The 20,787-nt window shown below is 47.7% G+C and overlaps 1 protein-coding gene across 3 annotated transcripts in view; it reads right to left on the minus strand.

Moving 5' to 3' along the window:
* Window positions 1-801: 801 nt before the first annotated feature.
* The window catches only part of LARP1 (La ribonucleoprotein 1, translational regulator), a 56,397-nt gene continuing 36,411 nt past the window's right edge, over window positions 802-20,787 (minus strand). For all 3 annotated transcript variants that reach the window (XM_045036445.1, XM_045036443.1, XM_023260226.2), the window contains 12 exons: window positions 19,927-20,071; window positions 17,019-17,193; window positions 16,745-16,914; window positions 14,479-14,871; window positions 13,541-13,664; window positions 13,212-13,417; window positions 12,652-12,758; window positions 11,612-11,763; window positions 8,061-8,205; window positions 6,418-6,527; window positions 6,095-6,222; window positions 802-4,576 (listed from right to left, as the gene is read on the minus strand). In XM_045036445.1, the coding sequence (XP_044892380.1) occupies window positions 4,367-4,576; window positions 6,095-6,222; window positions 6,418-6,527; window positions 8,061-8,205; window positions 11,612-11,763; window positions 12,652-12,758; window positions 13,212-13,417; window positions 13,541-13,664; window positions 14,479-14,871; window positions 16,745-16,914; window positions 17,019-17,193; window positions 19,927-20,071 (2,065 nt within the window). In that variant the 3' untranslated portion in view covers window positions 802-4,366. The remainder of the gene's footprint in view (window positions 4,577-6,094; window positions 6,223-6,417; window positions 6,528-8,060; window positions 8,206-11,611; window positions 11,764-12,651; window positions 12,759-13,211; window positions 13,418-13,540; window positions 13,665-14,478; window positions 14,872-16,744; window positions 16,915-17,018; window positions 17,194-19,926; window positions 20,072-20,787) is intronic.

Genomic DNA, 20,787 nt, shown 5'->3' on the forward strand with positions numbered 1-20,787 from the left:
TGCCCGCCTCAAGAATGGCAGAATTCTCTGGAAGAACATTTCTGATGGGATGCTCAAGCACCAGGCATGGGAGACAGCTGTCAGACTAATGGTTAAGGAAGGACACGCCTCACTTCTAGTTTTATATACACGTAGGCCAGACTGGCACTGAGAATGTTACCGCTGCCAGCACCTGGCCTCAAGAGTCAGGGAAAAGCCACCAACAACCCAGGGGCCAGTCCTCAGTAGGCTAGGGTGTGTTCATCATTCCATCCTTTCCCAGCTTCAATCCTCCGGGCTCAGTGGCTGACCTGGATTCCTGTAAGGCCAGAGTGTTGACCTGTTTCTCCTCTACTCTGGCAGGGATGTCTGTTCAGAGAGGGGCTGTGTTGACCCTCCACAGGGAATCACGGCAACCTTCCTAGTGATCTCCTTACAAGATGCCAGGCCACAGCCAGAGGATGGAAATCCTGAGAGTGGGACAAGTGGGCAGAAACCCTGGGATTCTGTTGGACTGGCATCTCTCTGCTCTCTAGCACTGGCTATAGCTGCCATGTTTTAAGACACATGGTGGACGTGAATTCCAGGCTGGCAGATGCTCTCAAAACCACGGAGGAATTCCTGGATGAATACATTCCTGGATGTATTCACTAGCAGCCTCTGGAGCCCATTCCCCGGGCAGATTCCCCAAAAGCGCAATGGCAGAGCCCTGCAAAGCTTTCATGTACACATCCTGAGTGCAGGGTTCCCCTGGATCTGAGGGGGCCCTAACCAGGCTCCATCCCTCAACAGCTGTACCCCAGATGGGAGACCAGCCAGTACTTTGCCTTTTCAAGTTTTTATTTTTATACATTTTTTTGTATTAAAAAGAAAAGCATAATTACCACAAATTACAAAGGACTAAAGCAGGACTAGAATAATGAATGAATCACTTCAGCCTGGAAAGCAGATATTCTCAATAATATTAATGTTATAATACAAGCTCATTCAAGTATTTTACATTTTTTTTTGTCCTTTTAAATGTGATATCCTAGCACATGGTAAAGATAATGTACTATGAGCATAAGGTGGAACCTTCTCCGCAAAGCCAGATGACAAGTTTTCCTCTCCAGTGAGAAATGGGCTATAAGTTCTGATCTTCTCTGCCTCTGCCATCAACATGGCTGAAGGAGAGGGTGGGGGCTGGGGCAAATAAACCCAGGGACCCTTCCAGACAGGATACATTTTGGGGTCCCACTCAGGAGGGCACCAGATGACCCAGACCGTTGTACCCAGGCTTTTTGGCAAAAAACCACCCTCACCCGCCCTAGCTCGTCTTCCTTGCCCCTCCTCCCCACTTCTAGGGCCTTCTGAGCAGCTTACTTTCTTTTGTAAAATCAATCATCAGGAAAGGGGAAAAAAAAAAAGAGCTACAATGAACAAAACAAAAACGTTAACAACTTTGACATGGGGGCTCGGCACCTGGACCTGAGCCCCGGGGGTCCAGGCTGGGGCAGGCCCAGGCAGCCCCTCTCTTCTGGTAGTGCATCTGCTCCCAGATTCAGGAGGGGGCGAAAGAAACCGGCCCCTTAGCAGGGCTGAGGCACACAGACCTTGTGATGTTTGATGCCCAAAGGTCGTCCTGGTATGGACCGAGCGTGGAAGGGTACAGGATGAGCAGAAGGGTTTGGGCAGGCTGCTGCTTTGTGTCTCAGGTCTTGGACCCCCACAGGAGGGTGGTGGGTGTGGAGCGGCCAACCCTGATGGCTCTGGCCGCTCCCGGCATGCCTGTCACAGATACGTCGGTCCTAAATTCAAGTGTCTTCAGAAAGTGAAGATGTAAACTACTCTTTGCAACATTAACTCCTAACATGTTACAAAAAAAGAAAGAAAGAAAGAAAAAAAAAAAAAAGCCCTCTTCCCCCCCCCCATCCTCAGCCAACGTTGAGATGAAGTCCTCACCTCCCCACCCCAAAGGGGCTTCCTCCCTCTGGGGTGTCTGTGGGAGGATCAGGGAGGGGATGGCAGCCCCCTGGCCTGGGAGTAAACTCAAGATAAGAACAGCCTTTCCCCATACCCCCAAGGCTTCCTTGTGCCCCCAAACCCAGCAGAGGACAAACACTGAGGTTCTATGGTGCTGGATACAGTACTGGGCTGAGCGACCCGAAGGAATGAAGGGGGATAAAGGGAAGGAGGAGGGGGTGCAGGAGTCCAGTGTCTGGTACAACGGGGGGCAGGCACCAGACTGGGCAGGGAAAGGCCTCAGATCCCACTTTTAGAGCAGTGACCAGACACACTCATCCTTGGCTTTCGAGACAACCGGGTAACAGGAACTGAGGTGGGCTCCCCACACAATAACCACTGGGAGGGCAGAGGTGGGAGAGGGCACAGGCTGAAAGCAATGAGGTGCCCGTGACAGAGGGCAAGCCCTTGCCAGCCTGGGATACTGTCTCCGACTCCCAATCTTCGGGCCCAGCAGAGGACAGTTAAAAAGAGGGCCAATGAAGTGTCAGCAACTGAGCAACACTACCATCAACTTCTCTGTGCTGCCCGGTCCACACTGGGGGTGACTATGTCATCACGCCCGCACCCAACACACAGCCCAGTCTGTGTGGGTCAGTCCTTCGGTCACCCTCCCTAGCTTCGGATGTCAGTAGACTCCAGCCAGTCCATTATCACTCACAGCCCAACCCAAGCAGTCAGTGGCTGGAGAAGAGAAGTCAGGTATACTCTATGTCCACATATACCTTCCTGCCGCGGGGCTTCTCCAACTGGCAGGATTCCCCCCAGCCCCCAAATCCTCCTTGTCCCTCGTTCCCAGGCAGGGTCAGTTGGAGGATGGGCAGAGATGGCTTGCAGAAGGGGGATGCAAGATGGGGAGACCCCACCAGACCCCAGGGAGAATGGCATCCTTCTCCACCTTTGATGAGACAGAGCCTCCTCGAGGCCTCAGATCTTTCAGGGCAACGTATTTCCAAGCCTCAGCTGCCAGGTGTTCACTTTTCCCCTTTGAGGTTGGGGAGACGGTCAAGCTGAGGCCAAGTGTGTCCCAGATCCAGGCCAATGCTCTTCTTCAACAGTTTGAAGCACGCTTGGCCTTGGGGATCCGAGGGCAGATGAAGGGTGTCACGGCAGGACGGGGCCTGTCGTGAAGCAACAGCAAGCAGAGCGAGGACACGACAGTGGCAGCAGCGTATAGACACAGGACGTCAGCTTCGAACGATGCAACAGCAGGGGTATTTCAGGCAAGGCTCTGATCTGAGCCGCCCCCAACCCTCTTGCCTATAGGCAGGAGGCACTGTACATGCAACTCAGTCCAGAGAAAGATTCTAGCCAATCCAGCCCAGGCACATCCAGAGAAGGTGTGAGCTCTTCGAGTTGACTCCACCGAGGAAAACAGGCATTTGGGTATTTCAGATTCCCGCTCCACAATAAGGCAACTTTTAAAAAAATATTATTTCCAAGAACAAAACAAAACAAAACAAAATCCAAGGGCTGGGGAAAGACATCACTTTCTGTGGATTAGGTGGGGGTTTTCTGATTTATTTTTTTGGTCTTTTATGGTCGATTTTGTCTTTTTTTTGTTTTTTTGTTTTTTTTTTTTTTTTTTTGTTTTTTTGTTTTTTTTTTTGTTTGTTTTTCCATTTTTCCAAGGATGGAAAGGTCAGAGAAAAATAAAATAAATCATCTTTCAATAGTCTTTTCTGGTATGAGCAGCGTCTCTCTGGGCTGGGGAGTAAGGGGCATGGGGAGAGGGGAGTGGAGAGAGGCTGAAACCTTCCCCCACTCCCACTTCTAGATCCTTTGGTTTCCTTCTCCCAGAACATGGCAGAAGGGCATGGTGGGGACAGCAGGGGGAGAACATGGTGATGGTAAGCCCCAGATGATGAGGGGGCTGGTGCTCGTGGGGCCCAGGGACGCTGCCAGAGCCTTCCATGGGACAGTGCTGGGCAATGGGGCCCACAGGGCCTTCTTGTGGGCTGCATAGTTGGTTGAGTGGGAGCAGGAGGAGGCTGTGGGTGGGAACCAGGGTTACGGCTTACCAGCCGTGGGCAGGGCTGCAGAGTGATTTTGGTAATCCAGACGAACTATCAATAATTTAAAACTTGATATATATATATATATATATATATAAAAAAAATCTCCCCCCTTTCCCTCCCCCCTTAGAAGAAGCTAGGATGTGAAGAGTCATGGAGAGAGGAGGGGGAAGGGGGTGTGTGGAGGCTCCTGCCCAGGGGTACCTCTGATAGCCCAAATGGTGTACATGTTGCTACTCAGCACAAAGGCCCATGCTAATAACTCTAGGCCTGTCCCTTCTCTGTCCCCTCTCCTGGGACTGGGCACCCCCATGGACTCTTACCCAACCCCCCATCCCCCCCCTCCAAAACCCCAGGGCTAAGGGGCTTTTTCACTTTCCCAAAGTCTGTGTGTCCGAGTGCTGGCTTGTCCATTTGGCATCTTCCCGGACGGGCTGGCCAGTGGGTGGTGTGGGGGGTTGGCTGATCACGGTGGAGGGCCTGCTGGAAGACTGGGAAGGGCACCGCTTCCTGCCCTCACCGCCGCCACCTCCTGCCGCCACTGGGTGTCGTTTGTGGTTGCCCTCCTCACCCATGGGGGGCTGTAACAGAGGAGGAAGTCACAGGTGACCAGGGGCCACTACCCATACCCCTTTCCTTGCCATGGCTGGCTCTCTAGAGACTTCCTACCTCCAAATGCAGTAACAGTTATAACCTTAAAAACTAATTACCAGTTTATGAGGCACATCTCCATGCCAAGATGCCAAAGCCCCATGCTACTTTATGCACCAGAACCCACTCAGGGAGTCTACACCACCCTTTGATGAAGACACAATCATCCCATTTTACAGATAAGGAAAGTGAAGCACAGAAAAATAATTTGCCCAGGGCTGCATAAATTACATAACTGGTGGAGACAAGGCAGGACTAGGCCCATCTATCTAACTCTGAAGCCCAGGCCTTCACCCACACACGTTTCTGCTCCCCTCTGAGAAGGGATTGCTTCTCAGGCAATGATGCATGGAATGTGGCAATATGCAATATGCTAAGACGTCTCAGCTCAGAAGGCCCACATGCTCCTGGGCTCTGCCTTATCCCCTTCCAGGCCAGAAAGAGGACACTGATCTAAGAGATCATGATCCAGTCTGGCCTTACCTCTGCCAAAGCTCTGGTGACCTCAAGGACATTTCCTTCCCTTTCTGAGGGTCAATGCTGAGCCCTTCTAGTCCCACTTCCACAGGTCTTCCCACTGCAAGGCTTCTCTGCACACATGCCCCTCCAACCCCCAGAGGAGGAAATGCTTAAGGACAGAAAACAACAGATTCATCTTTATACTGGGAGGCCTGAAGGGCACTGCCACTATCTAACTGGGTGGCTACGGGTTTCCATTTATCCACTGGTACAGCAACTGTAACAATGAACTCTGCCTCCTTCACCACATTATAAAGATTAAAATGAGGTCAATGTCAAGTGCCTAACACAGCCCTTGGGACACAGTAATCACTCAATTAATGGCAATTTTTTAATAGATGAGAGGACTATTATTGCTATTTGTCTTTTGGCTAAAAGGTTTGAAGGGAATAAGAGGACTGGCACATCTCTACTATATTATAAAGTCTTTGAAAGAACGAGTCTCACTCATTTCTGGAGTCTCTGACTGACATCCATGACTCAAAGCTACCACTTCCCTGATTATACCCAGTAGCAATAACCCTGACCCACCACTGGATGTCACCATTGAGTCACCCACTCCAAGAAGACAGGGGTTGTGTTGGTGCGGGGTTGGAACTGGCCTCTTCCAGAAAAAGCAAGTACATTTACTAGGGCACTCATCCCCGGCTAACCAGGGCACACTAAGATAAAAGAGAGAGAGCATTATGATGGTTTAGCTATAGGACCATGGGAAGGAGGGAGGAGCAACTTGCATAATCCCCTTCAATTGGCTGTCAGTGTCCACTTCTCACTCTCTATTTTACAGGCAAAGAAACTAAGGCCAAAATGGGGGAAAAGGGTCTCTGGGCTAGTGGCATAGCTGGGACCAGAACCCAGGTATCCTGACCTCTGGTCCAGTTTTCTTTCCAGGACAACGAGGGTGAGAAAGACAAGAGACTTTCACTCACATCCACTCGGAAGTCTTCGAGACGTCGGAATTTGCCGAGGTATTCTTGAAGTTTGGGGTCAATGTCCAAATTTTTGGCTTTGGAATATTTCAAGAAGGCCCAGAACTTCTCCAGCCCATAGAGCTGGCCTGCAGGAAAGAGGAGGCAGAGGTGGAGAGAGGTAGAGAGAAGCGGGGCTGGTGAGGAGTTGAGAATTAAGAGGTTCAGGGGAGCGGGAGGTGTGAGGTGACTGACACACAGCCAGACCCAGGTGGCCCCGGGGAGGGAGGAGGGAGAAAAGGCCTAGATGACTGGGGCTTGCAGAGTCCAACTCTGGCTCTCACCAGCTTCATAGTCCTTCACCGTCTCTTCCTGAAAATCCTTGAAGATGTCTAGCCGGAACTTCTTTTCCAGGCCGTAACTGTAGTATCGAAAAAGGCACTCCAAACCATATCTGTAGGAGAGCACAAGTCAGTGAAATCAGGACACAGTTTATTTGTAAAACGGGATTGCACCTGCATAATAAATGAATGAGGAAATGGTTTAAGCACGTGGATTATTGAGAAAATGGTAAAAAATCCTTAAAAAGGCTAGCATTTAACGTTAGTCTAAGTGGGTCTAGCAGTTTATGGTTTGTTTGCCAGAGGTCAGCAAACTTCAGCCAAACAACAGCCCTCTGCCCACATTCAATTGCTGTAAGAGCAGAGCTGAGTAGTTGCGACAGAGACCCTACATCTGCAAAGCTTTACATATTTCTTATCCGTCCCATCACAGAACAAGTTTGCCAATACCCTGAGATGAGCTCTCCGCAAAGTCACGTGACCATGTCAATTAGCAGGTTTGTTTATCTGACTTCAGAAATTTTACTTTTAGGAACATGTCAAGGAGGTGACCAAAAATACATTGTTTCTATTTTACAGATGTACAAAACTGTTCATTAACATTATTCAACAAAACTTAAATGTCTTAAAGAGACAGTTAATAATGTAAATCTGTACAACAGAATATAAGCTATTAAAAATTATAACGTATGGGGCCCCTGAGTGGCTCGGTCAGTCATGATCTTATGGTTCGTGGGTTCGAGCCCCGCTTCGGACTCTGTGCTGACAGCTCAGAGCAGCTGGAGCCTGTTTCAGATTTTGTGTTTCCCCCTCTCTCTGCCCCTCCCCTGCTCACATTCTGTCTCTCTCTCTCAAAAATAAAACATTAAAAAAAATTATAATGTAAATACACACTGATGGATACTGAGATGCTTATGATATATCACCAAGTGGAAAAGACAGGTTTCAAAGTGTTACATCAGAATGAGCCCATTTTATAAACAAATATGTAAATTTTACATCTACCCATGCATACAAAGTCTAGAAGGCCACACACTTAAATATATTAACAATGGTTATCTCTGGGGGTTGGAATTTTCAAATGATCTTATCTATATTTTCTAAACTTTCAGCAAAAGGTATGTAAGAATTTCTGTAAGAAAGTTTTAAAAGTTAAATACTTTAGCAACGTGGAAACACACTCATGCTTATAAATGATAAGATACAAAAAGGCATTCATGTGATGATCTAAATACATTAAAAAGTACGGTACAAATTATTATCTAATAGAGGCTATACTTTGGGTAAACAACAGTAGGGTGGTGGGAGACTATAGGTATGTCCTTGCTCACACAAGCAAGTATTTTTAGGAAAGCCCCTCGGGATTCTGACCATGCTGGCTATCTGTGGAGAAAGCAACTAGATGGCATGGGGACAGGGATGAGGAGACTTCTCACTATATAACCTCTGTCCTCTTTGAATTTTGAACCATGTAAACATATTACTCATTCAAAAATAATCATGTTTTTATAAAGCAAATGTGTATGCAAAACAGATTTCTGGTTATAGCTCTGGAGGCAGACCCACCAGGAATGCTTCACCTCCCACAGGACCCACCAGCAGCCCCCCCCCCCCGCCCCCGGCCACACTCCTCACATCCTGCTCACCTGTAGCCTTCTTTGGCATCCTCCAGAGCAAGCTGCTTAAACTCCTCATACATCTTTTTGTTGAAGTGATCTCGGAGGAAGAAGGACCAGAAGCGGAAGAGAGTGTTCATCTCCTGAGACTGGCCAATGCCCAAGCGTTTCCGCTCTGATTGGGGACAGAGGAGGAAAGACCTTTCAGGGCCAGGCTGCCCGTGTTGAGGGGACAAATGCTCCTGGGGTCAGACTTTGGTCCTTTCTCCTGTCCCCCCCAATTCCCTTGCTCATCCCCTGTCCTTTCAGTCTTTCAGGAGACGGTCATTAAGCGCTATTCCGTGTCAGGCCCTGCTGCCAGGCAGTGGGCCTGAGCCTCGCCACAAGCAGGTGGCATCAGCTTCTAAATCAGGCCAGCCTGGTCTAGCTCTTCATCTCAAATGCTACTGCTCTCAAGTGTAGTCAGAATAAGGAAAAGCATGAACAAATAATCCGACAACCCAACAAATTACACTGATTAGTCATTACCAACAATTATTTTAGGAATCTAACAATTACAAAATGGTACCATTAAAAATACACAATACCAAAGCACAAGCAACAGAAGAATAGATAAATTTAGTATCATTAAAAAAACTAAAAGGGCACCTGGGTGGCTCAGTTAAGCATCCATCCGACTTCAACTAGTTCATGCTCTCATGGTTTCTGGGTTCGAGCCCTGTGTCAGGTTCTGTGCTGACAGCTTAGAGCCTGGGGCCTGCTACAGATTTTGTGTCTTCCTCTCTGCCCCTCCCCGACTCACACTCTGGCTCTTTCTCTCTCTCTCAAAAATAAATAAAACATTAAAAAAAATTAAAAACTAAAAACGAAAAACCTAGGGTGCCTGGATGGCTCAGTTGGTTAAGCGTCTGACTCTTGACTTTGTCTCAGGTCATGATCTCACGGTCATGATGAAATCGAGCCTCGTTTCTGGCTCTGCATTGATCACGGAGACTGCTTAAGAATCTGTCTCCCTCTCCCTCTCCTCCTCCCCCATTCGTGTGCATGCACACTCTCTCAATAAATTAAAAAAAAAAAGAGAGAGACTAAAAACCTCTGTGCTTCAAAGAACACTATCAACAACATGAAAAATCAACCCACAGGGTGGGGAAAAAGTATTTACAACTCATGAATCTGGTAAGGGACTTGTACCTAGAATCTATAAAAAACTCTTATAACTTGTTAATAAAGGCAAATAATAGTCAAAAAATAGGCAAAGGATCTGAACAGACATTTCTCCAAAGGTATACAAATGGCCGATAAACACATGAAAAAAATTTTCAATGTTATGGCTTTCAGGAAAATGCAAATCAAAACCGTAAGGAGGTATCACTTATCACTTCAAGTCTATGAAGACGGCTGTAATAAAAAAGACACACAATACCAAGTGCTGGGAGGACTGGAGCAACCAGAAGCCCTATACACTGCTGTCAGGAACGAAAACATGGTGCCCCCACTTTGGCAAACAGTCTCACGATTCCTCCAAAGGTTTAAACACAGCTATCATATGACCCTGCAATTCCGCTCTTCTATCCAAGTTAAATGAAAACCTATGTCCACACAAAAACTTGTACACGAATATTCACAGAAGCACTATTCATGATAGACAAAAAGTGGCAATCCAAATGTCCATCACCTGACAAACAAATAAACAGAACAGACCATACCCATAATAATGGAATATTATCTGGCAAGGAAAAGGAATAAAGTACTGACACCATGCTACAATATAGATGAAATGTGACAACAGTATGCTAAGGGAAGAAACCAGTCACAAAGAATGGTGTGATACAGGATTCTATCTATATGAAAAGCCCACAAAAGGCAAACCATTCAGACTGGTGGTTGTGCAGGCCCGGAAGGAGCTGTGGGGGCGGGGATGGGAAATGACTGGTCAGGGGCACAGGGTTTCTTTCTGTGGTAATGAAAATGTTCTAAAATCGATTCTGCTGATGGACGTGCAACTCCTGAATATACTAAAAGTCACAGCACCTTTCACCTTAAATGGGTAAACTGTATAGTATGTGAATCCTATCTCAATAGAACTGTCATACACAAACGCAGAGGGAAGTAAGGCAGACGAAAGAAGCACTTAGCAGCCATGTTTTGCTAAATGAAAAGAGGTGAGGCAAATTAATACAAGGGAGCATTAAGACTGCTTCTGTGGGGGGTTGCCTAGGGCTCAGTCAGTTGAGTGTCTGACTTCGGCTCAGTTCATGATCTCACAGCTTGTGGGTTCGAGCCCCATGTCGGGCTCTGTGCTGACGGCTCAGAGCCTGGAGCCTGCTTCAGATTCTGTGTCTCCTCTCTCTCTGCCCCTCCCCACTCACACTCTGCCTCTCTCAAAAAATAAACATTAAAAAGAAAATTTTTAAAGATTGCTTCTGTGGAGCCCCTGGGTGGCTCAGTCGGTTGAGCGTCTTGACTCTTGATTTCTTTCAACTTAGGTCATGATCTCATGGTTCATGGGATTGAGCCCTGCGTCGGGCTCTGTGCTCATAGCACAGAGACTATTTGGGATTCTCTCTTCCCCTCCCACTGTTCTCTCTAAAGAAAAAATTGGGGGGGGGGGGGGGGGAGATTGCTTTTGAGCATCTTTACAGCCAACCTGACAGAAATCTATAGTTAAAAGACATTTCAGGAGCCAGGTGGCTGAGTCGGTTGAGCCTTCAACTCCAGATTTCAGCTCAGGTCATGATCCCCGGCGTTTGTGAGACCAAGCCCTGCAATGGGCTCTGTTCTGAGCATGGAGTCTGTTTAAAATTCTCTCTCTCCCTCCTCTGCCCCTCTCCCCCACTCACTCGCTCTCTAAAAAATAAAAAAAATTAAAAAAAAAAAAAAATCTCATGGCACCTGGGTGGCTCAGTTGGTTAAGCCTCCGACTTCGGCTCAGGTCATGATCTCGCGGTTTGGGAGTCCGAGACCCGCGTTGGGCTCTGTGCTGACAGCTCGGAGCCTGGAGCCCGCTTTGGATTCTGTGTCTCCTTCTCTCTCTGCCCCTCCCCCACTTGTGCTCTACCTCTATCAAAAATAAATCAATGTAAAAAAAAATTTTTTTAAATAAAATAAAATAAAATCTCATTCTGTGATAAAAAGAAACACATGAGAGTATCTAGAAAGCTTATTTCCCTATACCATCTTCTAGAGCAGGGGTCAGCAAACTCTTTCCCACAAAAGGCCAGAGAGTAAATGTTTTAGGCTTTATAGGCCAGATATTGTCTCTGTCAAAAGTTCTTCTCTTTCTTCTTCACAACCACTTAAAAATGTAAAAAAATGTAAAAAATGTAAAAAAAGGTAAACTTTTGATATTTTTTTTATCATCCGTAGAGGAAGATCAAGGAACAAAATATTCTGAGTAGCAGATTCTTTTAGCTTTCTGTATTCCCAACTACGTGGCCTGAGTCTAGCTCCAATCCTTCTTGTTGCAATGTGTCACTTCTTGATCTAAGGTCAGAGAAAACAATCACCTGACCCACCACCCTTACACTCGGATCTAAGTAGTGGACCCAGAGGCTCAGCCCCTCTGCCCCTGTGCTACTTACCGTTAAGGCAGCGCCTACGATATTTGTGGTAGACGTGTTGTGTGAAGCCATTTTCCTTGAGCAGCTCGTGGGAAGGATGCTGGAACTTGGGCAATGACTGAGGGGTACAGCCATAGCTGCCAACTGCAGGTGTCCCTTCTGAGGGGCTGGAACTAGAGGTCAGGAAAGAGACAATGTCACCAGGTTCCCTGGAGCAGCTAGCCATCAGTTTAGGAGGGGCCCCTCTGGTCCTTCCATCAGCCAAGATCTAGTTTCTCGTAGGGCAGCAAAGAGACCCAAGTACTGTGCTAGGTCCTTAACTTACATCCACGGGCCCAAATCACTCTTTGCACACACAAACCTTTGGTGCGTTTTACAAAGTAGTCAGTGAGGCTTACAGAGACTGGGAGACTTGTCCTGAGTCACGGGGCTGTTTAACATCCCAGATCGGCACAATGCCCAAACCTGAGCTTCTAAGCATTTATTTATCCAGAGTTCACGTTCAACTTTCTTTGATAAGCTATTATGGGTTAATCCATCTATATGTTTTCTTTAAAACCATGACCATTCTCAGTCTGTGCCATCTTTGCAGGGAGTAGAGTGCATATATAGGTCAATGGCTTCCAAACCTTGCTCTTGAACAGAAAACACTGGGACAATTTTCCTGGGGCTGGGGGTTGGGGGATGGGGGAAGCCACCTAAACCCTACCCCCAGAAGCTGAATCAGTAGATCGAGGGCAGGGCCCAGGAATCTGTATTTTTATTTAATGACCGCCCCTTCCTGGGGCAGGCAGCAGATACACACTTTTGAAATCATTCACAAACATTCTCTCTCTGAAGACACTCTGGTCCCATGTAGATGCAACACCACTTCTTTAGGAAAATCTTCCCAGGCTCTGGATTAAGTTCTCTAGACTCCTCCAGATTTTTGGATTTAGATTAACGGTCCCTTTCTTTAATTTACAGACCGAAGAGGTTCGTTCTTCCTGGTCCCATCAGCTGCTTGGCTTTCCCACCCATCCTGCAGTCGGCCTCATCTCTCCTCCCCACTGCCCTGGCACCTGATGGAAGCAGTCCGGGGCCTGTGCTCACGGGAATCCATCACCCAGCCCACATGACTCTCCAGGGGCGGGTTCGAGCTGTGTCTTGTCTTCCTTTTCCGAGGCATCTGCAAAGGCCAGTCCAGATTTTGTTATTAATCGCACTCACAGAACTCTAGGAGCACCAAGCACTTGTAGGACTAAGACCTCTCATGTGTGTGAGTTATTTCACAATTTACAAAGCATTTTCATATCTATTCTCTTACATGATGTCCACAGTTATGAGTCAGGAAATGGTATGCCTATTTCACAGGTGAGGAAACTGAGGCTTGGGAGCCCTAAGGACCCACTCCTGGTCCATCCTCCTGAGGCCTTATCCTGGCTACATGGAATCACCACTCCCACACCCGGTCCCTTCTTCAGATGTGGCCACTCGATCCTGGGGGGGGCCCAGCTGCCTAAGAATATAGAGCAGGTCTGGGATCTGGCAGTCTCCTGGCTTAAGCAAGGGTAAAAAGCAAAGCAGGGGAAAGAGGTGAAGTGAGCCCAAGACTCTTAGCAGCCCGGCAGGAGAGCCTCACCTTGGCGTCTAGTGTCCGTCCTTCTTTCACTACTGGGTAAAACCGTGATGTCTGACTTGAGTCTTTGAGCTGTGGTGTCCGGGGAGTGCGGGGGGTCCTGGCGTTGCGGTAGTTTGGCGACTCCGGGACAGTGGTTGGTAGAGAACGGGCGATGGTGGAGGGCTCAGGAGCACCAAACAATTTGTTGGCCAGGGCATCAGTGGGAACTGCAGAGGCAGAGCAGGCCAGTAAGCAGAGGTAGGCCTGTGACCGTCTGTCCCTGGAAGGCTCCCCGTTGAAGGGCTGCAGACCCTCCCACCCAGGCCAGGGTTCCAGGTGTCACCTCTCACCTTGCTGGAAGCGGGGTGGCCCAGGAGGGACCTCCTGGTTGGGATCCACGGGGGGCTCTGGGGTTAGTGTGTCAAACTGCTCCCGACTGATCATGTTGACTTTCTTGAAGTTCTCGACTTCTTGCTGCAGAGGATGTAAGATGGGTGGGGAGAAGAGGTTAGTAAGAAGACTGCCCCAGCCTGTTTAGGAATCGGGACCTGCAGGAAGTTGCAAAGGGCAGCTCCCACGTCCACATACGTGGAATTCTGGTCCCCAGGCTCTCAGCAGCAGCCTCCTCACTCCCCACCCCCAGTTACCAGGGCACGAGCGTGCCTACCCAGAAGGGGTTAGGGCCCGCCCGGCCCTCTCTACGGCAAGACCGAGACGAGGACTTCAGCTCTCCGGAACTCACTGCAGACCCCCGACCTGCTTCCCACCACTGTCTCCTCACCTCCACCAAACACACCGCTACCTGCTCCACAGGCTCCCCTCAGGCCCACCTACCACCACACACAGTCGCTCTGTAAAAACCTACAGAAAGTTTTGACTGCTTCCGGGCAACAGTGATTTTTTTAAAAGCCTGTCTTTTCTCTATCTTCTCTACTCAAAACAAGTGCCTTAAAAGGCCTTTCAACTTTTATATGGGCCTAAATATTTGAGACTAGAAGTGCCAATCGAATCCTCATTCTCTTCCCCACTGGCATCTGGCCGACTGTTACGACCTTAAACGCAATGCTCAGCTGGCACAACAGTCATCTCCTGCTCTGGCACAGCTTACAAAGTGTTTACACGTCTCTTCTCACCAAATGCTCCAGCAGGGCGTCCATCACCACCCCCTTTCCATACAAGTGGACAACTGAGGCTCTGTGCCCAAGGCCACACCGCTCATCAGCCTTCCCCTGTCCCACGCGCTACAGGTACCCCAGGCTCCACCCCCAGTGCCGTGTCCGAGCCTCACCTTGATCTGGGAATACTCAGGTTCGAACTTCTCAGTCCACAGGTCCTGCTCGTAGTAGAAGAGCCCGTCGTTAATGACCTTGGCCAGCTCGGCGCTCATCTTGGCACGAGAGGTGTGGTTGCCAGTGCGGTCCCCCCCGGGGTGCCGGCGCATGTAAGGTGGCGTCTGGGTGACGATGAGGATCTTGTTGACATCCCGGTCATCGATCTCATAGTCAGAGTCCTCATCAGACCAGGCGGTGAAGGTGTTCTTCCTCCCATCCATCTGCTCCATCTCCTCGTCAAACAGGAAATCCAGTTCCTCTTGCTCATCCTGCTCCTTGGACGTCAGCTGCTGAGCGGGCAGCTGCGGAGGCAGAGAGGTCGGGTGGAGGAACCTGGGCTCCTCGGACTTCTAAAATGGGGACAGACCAAGGGGAGAGGGTATCACCGGGGTGCCCTCGGACCGGCCTCTGTAGCTGTCCGCCGAGAGAGAGGCACTGGCCATGCCACCAAGCCGCAGCTGTCAGCTTTGGAGCCAGTCCCCTAGGACTCCAGGTTTCTTCTCTCCCGGCTCACAACACAGTCACTCATAAACAATGAGGTGACAAGTTCCCTGCAGCCACCTGTGCTCTCATTCACCTAGCCTGGGAGTGAGCACACAGCAGAAGTTCAACAGGTTGATCCATCTGTTCCATCTATCCAAAATCTAAGAAAACGGAAGCTTCATGAGGCAAGGGCCACAGGTGCCTTGCTTTTCATCATATCCCCAGTACCTAGACTGGGACCTAGCAACAGCAGATGTTCAACTATCTGATGAGTGAGCAAGCACCCACTGGCACCAGGCCCTGAATGAAGAACCTAAAAGCAGAATAATGAACAAGGCACAATTCTTGAACTTCAGGAGCTCACAGTTTAGTGGGAGAAAAAGTCAAACAACCAGCCAGCCAAGTGTAATGTGGTATTGGTAAAGACTAACTATAAATAGAATTTGTGGAGTACATAGGGAGAGGCACTTATTAACGAACTAGAGGTGGGGACAGTCAGGGAACGCTTCCGGGGAGCTGTAATTACTGAAGGATGAGTGTAAGTAAGCCAGGTGAAGGCAGGGACCAAGAGTGTGCTAGGCAGGAAGAACAGCATGTTCCAGATGCAAGAGACAACAAGGGGCTTTCAGCAAAAGAAAATATTTCAGACCGTTGCTAGACTGAATTTATCTGAGACTTTGGCGCAGAAGCATTTGTCTACCTCATAATCTATATCCAAAAAGTCAATTCCATGCTTTGCAAAAAGCTTCCCATGTAAACCCCAAACCTACTCGATTTTAAGGTTCAAGATAGGCCAGGTTGCAAGCGGGGCTCTGTTTCTGGAATGGGGGCTAAGCCTGCCTGTCTTTCCAAAGCCTTCACAGTCTGTAAGCCTGCACCTCCTAAAGGTCCTCAGGACTCTGGCCTGATCCCTGACACTCTGTGGTCAAAGGATCACAGCCAGAAGAGACAGGGAAGTTGGGGTTTGAACAAGAGGGAGACAAGGGAGACAGTCACAGTGGCACAATGGAAAAGGGGGCATAGAATTTCAGACCCCAAAGTCCAAGGTCATCTATGAAGCCGCCTTACAAGCCTCAGACCAAAGAGATCTTTAAGAGGAGGTGGGGAATGGGACAGAGCACACATCCGCTTCTGGAAAGGGGGCACTCATTTTAGTCGGAAATGGAAACCGTTCTCTAACAGTGGACTCAATGCACACTACTGGCATATTGCTTTATAATTTCTAGAGCAGTCTAAGCCCTCCTTTCTTTCATGTGAAGATGGGAACACTAAAAACTTGAGATATTAAACGAGCTGCCCAAGGTCAACAGCCATCGGTGACAGGAGACTGGTGCTCTAGTCTAGACTAACGCTACATCCAGGCCGTGTGTCTGTTTCCTCTCCCTTCCCTTTTCAGAGGGCCTGAGGGGCTTATACAGGGGACAATGAGGTCACACTTAGGCATTAAAGCAGCCCCAGCAATTTAGATGGGGCAAAAATAAGAGCCAAACATCAAGAAACCTGGGACACTGCTGCCCAGGGCTGTATGATTTCTTCCCATGGAAAATCCCACTCAGCTAGGGCTATCCTGAGCAGTGGTCCTCACTGGAAAGGGAAACAGTCCTACCAGCTTTCCTGCAGTCACTGCTGACCTCAGATCACATCGCCACCTTGAGCCACCCAGCCTGCCAGCTAGCCCCTCAGAGCCCTGTACCCAGGCGATATCCCCTCTCTCCATGCTCCAGCCCACGTCCCACACACCTTGGGTCGTGCTGGGGACGGCCGCGGCCTCTTCTTCACTTCAATCCAGTTCTCAGAATCCAGGTCAGGCAGGCTGGCAGACAGGCCCTTGGGCAGTGTCTTCAGGTTGCTGACCTCCTCTGTTTTGGTTGGCACTGGGGTGACTGCACGGGGAGAGCCAGGTGCGGACTCTGGAGGGTGGAAAGGTGAGACCCTCAACCTTCTAGTCCTCCTGATGCCAGTTGGCTGGGTGACAAGGACAACAGGAAGGCACCTACAGGTCTGCAGTACCTACCTGTCTCCTTCTGGTAGTGCTGACGGGGCACAAACTCGGGGCAGTTGAGAAGCTGGGAGAAATCGGTCTGGGAATAATCCACTATTGGGGGACCAGGAAGAGGCCACTTCTCCGGCTCCTCCCTCCTGCGCACTTTCTCATCAACGATCTCCACCACCTTGCTGTCCTTTAGGGCCTGCAGGAGAGAAGGAGGGAGACGATGCAGAGAAAAGACTTGGACAGAATGAGATTTTTGGAAGCTGGCAGACGAAGGACTGGGCCCCACGAGCTCAGGCAGGAGTCTGGTGCTGGCAGGGGTATAAGAAAACTGGCACCATCTTCCACAGCTGGTGGGCAAAGGAGCTGTGCAAACTTGTAGGAGGGTACCAACATGAAAAACCCACCTGCCCCTTGACCTTGCCATTCTGCATCCAGGAATCTGCCCCCAGAGAAATACTGGCACAGACAGTTTGGGGAAAGAGGCACTCTCCCATTCTGCTGGTGAGAATGCAAAGGCCAACCTCTGGAGAAAAGGAATCTGGCCATTTGCCCTTTAGTGCAGGCTTCTCACTTCTAGAAATCTATACCAAAGATACGCTGGCAAATATATGAAAAGATATATATGCAACTGTAAATACGAATGAAGAGCATCTTCCTATTATGTACTACTATGCGGTCAGCTCCCAGAGTTAGTAAGTGAAAACAAAAAACAGGTGAAGAAATACAGGCACTATATGCTGTCATTTAACTAAGAAAGGGGTAGGATATAAATGCACAGAGAGACTTTTACTTAGGTTTTTTTTTTTAACGGAAGGATTCAAAACAAGTTGCCTATAGGAAAATAAAGGGAAAAAAGTCGAAGTGAGAGAATTTTAAATCAGACTTCTCGGAATATACCATGTTGACTTTGAACCATGTAAATGTTTTACCTAAATGTAAAACAAATTAGAAATTAGAGGGGAAAAAAGCAATCCCTAAAACTCGAGAGCAAAATGAAACTAACAAAACTAATACACATCAAGTTAGAGACATGACCACACAGAGATTATTTCAAGTAATAACTTGAAAATACAGTCATTTGAGTGTATAAGAAAAAAACCCTGTTTTTAGTAGTAGAGGTTATTATTACAAGAATAGGCTATATAAATTGTTGAATAAAACAAATGAATAATTATGTTGATGTCATCAGCAATTAGAATTTGGGGCACAGGATAAAGGAGTATTACAAATAGAAGATAGTTGGGGTTGAATAAAGATCCTGTAGTCCTGAACTATAATGGAAAATATTAGTAGAGGGGTGCCTGGGTAGCTCAGTCAGTCAAGTGTCCAACTCTTGATTTCAGCTCAGGTCATGATCTCACGGTTGGAAGGTCAAGCCCCCTATCAGGCTCTGTGCTGGGTGTGCAGAGCCTTCTTGGGATTCTGTCTGCCTCTCTCTCTGCCCCTCCCTGGCTCACTCTCTCTCAAAAGAAATAAAAAACAAACTTAAAAAAAAAAAAGAAAATATCAGTATTATCTCATGATGCATAAAAACAAACAAACAAAAAAACAAAAACAAAAAACTCCAGAAACAATGACCAATCAAAACAGCAACAATCAACTCAGACTGTAGTATATAAATACCACTTCCCCAGAAGTGAGGACCCAGAATTTCTTGAAAATATGGCCAATCCCCTAACTGAGGCAGGAAACGCACAAGATGAACCAAGGCTCCACTAGCCAAACATGGGACAATTTGATTCAGCATATGAACTGCAATGGGTTGAAAAAACTGCAGTATGTTTGAATTCACAGGTTGTAACACTGTGATGGTACTAAAAGATACTAAAGGAAAAAAAGAAAAAGAAAAAAACAAACAAAACAAAACAAAACAAAACAAAACAAAACAAAAAAACAATCCCAAGCGCCAAACCTTTAAAGCTATTAGGGATCAACTCATAATTCTGAAAACTGGTTAACAAAGGAAAGTTCAAGCATTTATCCGCCCTTTCTGTACAAACCATACCTCTTGGTAACTGAATAGCTCATGAGGCAAAGTTTCTCCTTAAAGAGGTATTCCAGGTAACAAATGAAGACAGATTGACAGAATTAGAATCTTACCATTTTACCATCCCTAATGAAATACCAGACAGTCATCAATAGCAGCTTCTAGCACAAGAGAACAAATGAAACGCTATGTGCCACCTGAGAGAATCTATCATGATCTTTACTCTCGACGAAGATGGGAGGAAAACCCCCCAAACCTGAATCTTGAATCTGATCAGGCTTCTGGACCAACAATTTACAAAAAATTTGGAATATACAAGAATATGCTAAATGACACCACTGTGTCCCATGAGAAATTTGGCAAAATACACAACCCAGTTTATTGAAATAATAAACTGCAAGGAAAAAGAGAAGGGAAGGGGAGACTTAAGACAACATATGGGTCTTGTCTGGATCCTGAGTCTCAGTTTTGACGAGTGGGGTGAATTTGCAACTGGCTGGGTATCTGGACATATGAAGGAATTAATACTTGTACATGTGATAATGACATGGTGACTAGGTTTTTAGCAGGTATTTATCTTTTTGAGATAAGTACTGAAACGTGGATGAAATGTCAGGTTACCTGACATTTTCTGCGAAGTAATTTGAAAGAAGAAACACAGATGGGGGATAGATGGAGTAAGATGGGCCATGAGGTGGTAATTGCTGAGGCTGGGTTCATCATACCATGCTGTCTACTTCTGAAATATCTGCAATTTTCCATAATAAGAGAGAGAGAGAGAGAGGCAAGAAGGGAGGCAGAGAGGCTGGCCAAGCCCTGCGACTTTAGCAGAATTCATCAGATGGGGACTCCTCCAGGGTTTTTTGCCGTGGCCCAAACTCTAGCTCCTTAAGTAAGGACCTTTCCTTCCCCTGCACCCCAGCCCCAGGAAGGGAGACCTACCGCAAAGATGAGTGAAATGTCAGTGGTAAGAGCCTGCACTCGGTGGAAGGAAGCAATAAGGGTGATGGGAAGGAAACCGTCAGCATCCATTTTCCGTCGCAGGAAGAAGTCTCGCTCTAAATTGTCCACGCTGAAGTAGTATTCACTAGGTGGAGGGGAGAAGACAGATGATTGCTGCAGCATCATTTAGGAGTCTGCTTTTCTTGTTCGGAACACCCCGGCCACCGCACATAGCCTCTGACCGACCCTGACCCAGCTGAACGTACAATTTTGCAGGCTGAAAAGAGATGCTATCTTTTTATGGCTCCCTAACCATTCCCCCTGCCCTTCGGCTTCTTCGTATGCCTGGCCCACCCCTCACCTTCCTTTAAAACCCAGTTCCAATGTTATTGGCCACTTTCTCCTCTGCTCCTAAAATACTACTGCACTTTACTGAAATGATCCACCTCCTTGTATGGCTCCCCCGACTGAGGGACCATCAGAGTGGTTCAGAGCTAGGGTTTTGCCATCAGACAGAAATGGATTCAAATCTGTGCCTTGAAATACTAGCCATGAAACTCTGGGCAACACTCTGGGTCTGTTTGTTCACCTACAAACTGGAGAGAAAACCCAGCTCATAGGAACAAGATAGCCGCAGGACTAAATAAGAGGATGCCTAGAAAGCACTTAATAGCAAGCCTTACTTAACTGTGTGGACTCCTTAGGTGTTTGCTAGCGTTCTGACCGTGCTGCCATTATAAACAGAAGTGCACAAAGGGCTGGACTCTGGACACTGCCTCTCCTTTTTGTTGTGATAATTTTAAATTTTCTTTAGGCGAATATGGTATTACTTTTGCAATAAATATTACCTTTATGAAAAAC

The sequence above is a fragment of the Felis catus genome, chromosome A1, assembly GCF_018350175.1.
Source record: "Felis catus isolate Fca126 chromosome A1, F.catus_Fca126_mat1.0, whole genome shotgun sequence".
NCBI lineage: Eukaryota > Metazoa > Chordata > Mammalia > Carnivora > Felidae > Felis > Felis catus.